The 5,000-nt window shown below is 38.8% G+C and overlaps 1 protein-coding gene across 1 annotated transcript in view; it reads right to left on the reverse strand.

Annotated features, from left to right (window-relative positions):
* FoxP (forkhead box P) overlaps positions 1 to 5,000 on the reverse strand; it is a gene marked incomplete in the record, with an annotated part of 360,469 nt that overhangs the window by 682 nt on the left and 354,787 nt on the right. Inside the window, 2 exon segments of the mRNA XM_070135793.1 lie at positions 1 to 3,693; positions 3,836 to 3,911. The exon segment at positions 1 to 3,693 is cut by the window's left edge and continues 682 nt beyond it. Coding sequence (XP_069991894.1) covers positions 3,214 to 3,693; positions 3,836 to 3,911 — 556 coding nt within the window.

The following is a 5,000-nucleotide window of genomic DNA, read 5'->3' on the forward strand; positions in this document are numbered from 1 at the left end:
GTAGTCCACTAAATTAATATTCCTTTATATTAGTTACACACACAAACCTCAAGGTTCAAGCATCTTGGTCATGTAGTTTTCCTTCAGTTTCACCGAGTAAATAGATCACAGATGCCACCTCCCTGTTTACCTGAATAGTAAAACTTTTCAGTCTATTTCCACACACTGGAAGATGTAACTTTACTATGGACAATGGAGATCTTGTATACATTTTGCTCAAGTAATAGGGAATGAGACTATAGGGACAGAAATTCTTCACTTATGCGCTGAATATCAAAACACACACTAATTTTCATCATTAATGAACATGTCTGGCATACAAAGCATTTTGCCATATAAATATAGAGTTGAGGACATGCTTTATTCATCTTCTATAGCTCTCTGGACTAAATCTGAATAATAATATTAGTGAGTCTTGGCAGACACAACTAGATGCTGCCTTTGTTGAATTTACAATATGAACAAAAGGATGGTTGTAATACCTGTAACTTAAAAATCTGTACACTTGTACGAGGCCAGATCTCTAACCTGGCTCATTAAGTCACGCAATGACCAAAGTCAAGTCTGTAGTAAGCAATTCAGTGTGGAATATTTTTCCACCTAAATCACTCTCTGTCCTTACTTTGTTTACTGCGTTTCACTTCATTCAAGAGATTATATACACGAGGCCCTTAATGCATGTGGACATTGTGTTACACTTGTTTAACAAAAACATACTGCCAACAGTCATTTTTGTTCATATCTGTTGCCTGTAATGTCTTTTTCTGAAAATTATGATATCACCATGGCAAATAAATGCTTTGTTTTATCCAGACCAAACTTGCTCTTCGGCAAGATTTGCTTTTTATCACTGTCGATTAAAACAAACCTTTCTGAAGTAGTATTTAAACCACACGCATGTTACGGGTCTCAGGTCACATCCATGCTTGCACCTAGGGCTCTCTGCAAGTCACAGTGAAATAAACCTCTGCTTACACAGTATGTTCATTGTATATATAGCAGCTTCAAATAAACAAAGCACCTCTAAACGACTACCTTACAGAGAGCCACATTCAGTGACAGTAGCTGGACATTGCAAAATGGGAGAGGGGGAACTGTTCATGGTAATACACTCAGTCATACGTCAGACAGTTATTGCTTGGGGTCTGGGCATGATGTTGCCCAAGGGGGGAATGTTCTACAAGAAGCTGTTCTACTACCGTGTGACTTGCGACCAACAGGGACATATGGCGATACAGGGAACAGAACTATAATGGGGGTTCACTGCAACATCTTTTGGCAGTGGGTGCACCAACTGCAGGTGACAGATATAGTACACCAACTGTATATAAAGGAACTTGATGAAACAATGGCAATCTACAGTAACAGTGAGATGGGATTAGGAACTGAATGTATGGAAATGGTTAAGAGAAGACATGAGATTTCTGGTTACTGGCATACCCAACATAGTTCTGACTCCCCAACACAGCAAGGCTAACCTACAGTGGTAATGCAATACACAGGCTTGAGTATGTATCATATGGTAGCATCTTTAACAATGCTTCTACAACAGTGGTCCATTCTATGCAATTCCTACTAACCAAGCCCAATGAACTTACTTTGGAGAAGGGTATACACATTGTTCTGGCTGTCTTAGACATTTGGGACTTTCATGTTACAGTCCCTGTTTTAATGAGTCATTGCAACTGATGTGGTTAGAGACAGGCAACAGATAATTCCATAATTATAATTCAGTTCACTGGTTCATTTAGATTTCAATGTCACAGTAAACCCTGCATTATTTCTTAATTTAATTAGCTAAAAAGGAAGAACCAATTAAAAAATCTAAAATAACACCATTGACAGTGTTCTATGACGCCATGTCATATGTCCTGAAAATCTGTTTTAGAGGTGAAACATTCCTCACATAATTGACATGTTACACTACAAGTTTTTGAACCTTACTGACTGCAGTCCTTTACAAGAACTGAACCCCAAAAACATATTTCAGACAACTACACAATCACATCTCCCATGTCTCACTAGGTTTGGGATGGCTGTTTAAATCTAATTTACACTAGAACACTACACTACCAGGGATCTCATTTCTGTGCTGTCCTAACCCCACTTACTCTACAATATAAATAACAAATAAATAGTGTAAATAATGGAAATAGGTGGGTTTCTTCGAGGTACAAGACTACTGCGTCAGGAAGATGTATTTATATTGATAATGTAACTTTGCCTTCTGCAGTAAGTTTACAAGATAAATTTCTTGTAGACTTGCTACACAAAGGTGATTTTTTTTTATACAAACTTTCATTTAGTTTAACAAGAGAAACAAATTTAAGGGTTTACTGACTGGAGGTGCTAGTAATTGTCATGGAAGAGCTATTTTAAGTCTGAGATCAAATTTAACTGCATTAATTATACTGACAACATGTTAGCTCATAAAGGACTCAAAATATGGCACTTGATAAATGAATTAACTTTAGCTGGTAGTCCCTTTAAGTTATAAGTATGATTCAGTGCCTAGTACTTTTGCTCAACTAAGACTTTTGAAATGTGTTTAGTCTTAAGTTGAACTTAATGTGACGCATGCTTGGACAATGTCTACTGGGCTAAGGATGGGGTTCAGGGGGTAGGAAAGCACAGATGGATCTTGGTGACCCATCTAGGAATGGTACACAGTTGGCTGCCCAGCCATCTGTTGCCTTAGGCTACTCTACACTAGGTGAGGCTAGAGGCTCCAGAAGACTCTGCCTGCGCTTCCTGTAGTCCAGTTTCAATCTACACTTTTACTACAGTATGCGATCACATCCTTGTCAAAACCTTCTGTACAAAACAATGTCTGTCCATCACCGAGAACATACACACTTGTGCCTTGACCGACGACAGTGCCTTAGGTAAGACTAGTCTGATATGAAACAATTACTATTAGAAAGTCTAATTCCGTCAGTGCAAAAATAACAAATTCTTCCTTCCTTTCCTACAGGTTTCCCTGCATCATGTACACAAGCCAGTGTTTTTTCTTTGTGTACAGGAGATAATACACCATCTAAATAAAAGATACCAGATAACATAACGGTCATTAACTGACTGTATATCTTGCTTCCTTGCCAGAATCCACTGGCTGGCTTGTTGAGGAAGATGGCAGTAGGAAAAGTGGTGATTTTTATGTAGTTTTTAACCACTGGGAGGTAATGTGTCACTCCATTCACATACCCTACATCACTAGCCTTCTAGAGGAGGCCCTTGCCTCATGTGAGCCTCGTGTAGTAATTGCAGAGGTGGGGGGAGTCCCAGTGAAGTGGGCACATGGGGCATGGAGTGGGACACTGGAGGTGGTGGTGGTGGCTGGGACACAGGACTGGGTGGCACTGGGCTATGAGAGCGGGGCCGGTCCTCCTCCATCCCAGAATAATGACGGTAGTGAGATACAGGAGAAGCTGCAGGGTGTGCCTCGTCTTCACAGTCTCGCTGAGTTTCCATTGGCGTCTCCTCTTCTGTCATCTCCTGCTTGACCAGCTGTGATGGGTAGGAGTCCTCTGGCTCCTCCTCACGCTCACGCTCTCTATGTGAAGGCTCTTCCTCCTCCTCATGACGTGTCATTGCCTCATGGTAGGATACAGGTGGAGATCCGCTCTTCTCCACACTGGAGCTAACACTGAAGGCAGTGTTCAACAGCGGCAGGTTAGAATCTGCCAAGGCAGCCTGTAGGAGGAGAATTTTGTTTATAACCTGATAGTCAAATTTCCTATGAGAATATTGAAAATAATAAAAACAATTCTAGAAGGATTGTACTTAGGAAGCAACCACAGTAATGAGACTAAACAAAGTATCTTCAAGTACAAACCTGCAGGCTAGCATTGAGGGCCTCGCCGTAAAGAGTTGGGCTGCCTGTGAGAGTTGGGCTTTTGCTGGGCACACCCCTGGAAGAAGTAAGTGGTGATTAGATGCAAGTTCACACTCATCATGGCTAACCTGTCAATTCTCAAAAGTTTCCCAGATTTGGACATGAAAATATTGTTGTCATATAATTTTCTAAAATATTATATCAATTGCAAGATTCCAGTGTACTGATAATAAGTATGGACATACAATACTGTATTTCAGTTTCTATAGATCATATTATTTATGATACTGTGGAACACTAAAAAGCAAATATTTGAAAATACATGCACTTTTTTGTAATTTGTAAACAGTAAATATGTAAAATACAACATTATTTACTGCAGCTTACACACTTACCATGCAATACTTACTGTTAAAAAAGTTCTCTTGTTGAAAACAAAATTTAACAAAATAAAAGGCCTGACTGCTTTAATGACCACGTATTTCCTCCTAGTGATACTTCCCTATATTAGGTCTATATATAGAGATAATTGATATTCAACTTACCTTGATAAAAAATGATGAAAACGGCCGCTGTGACTAAGGAAAGTATGTTTTTTTGGCTAAGATAAGCTAAAGTGAAGAGAAATGTCAAGCATAAAGACCATTTGAAAGTGCAGTACACCAAGAAATATTTGAAAACGGGACAACATCTATAGTTTTCAAATGGAGGAGATAAACATTTGATAAAAGCAACAACTTTTATCCGGCATTCCACTAGGGGGGAAAAAAAGCGTAAAAGGAGATGTAAAGAGAAAAGGGCCAAAAGGAGATTGAAAAGATGGAAAAAGAGAATAGTTTCAAAAGTACTTGCAGTTTCTGAAGATGGTACTGGTCCTCTGGTTGTTTTAAGTTGGTAGATGAATATTAATGTCTACTTCTACTTGGGAACACCCAGATGGTTATCATGAGGTGAATTCCCCCTTTTAATCTTTTTACTACACAAATAACAATTTCTAAAACAATGACAACTCTTTTTTGGTTAAAAGATTTGACTTTTTGAAATACCTACTGGAAAACACATCTGGGTGTGAGGTACCTTAAAATCTATAATTTTTGGCTCAGTTTTAGGAAAGGGCTTGCAAACAATCAGCAAATTCAAACAAATAGAACAAAACAAAACAAAA

Source organism: Penaeus vannamei, chromosome 21 (assembly GCF_042767895.1).
Source record: "Penaeus vannamei isolate JL-2024 chromosome 21, ASM4276789v1, whole genome shotgun sequence".
Classification (NCBI taxonomy): Eukaryota; Metazoa; Arthropoda; class Malacostraca; order Decapoda; family Penaeidae; genus Penaeus; species Penaeus vannamei.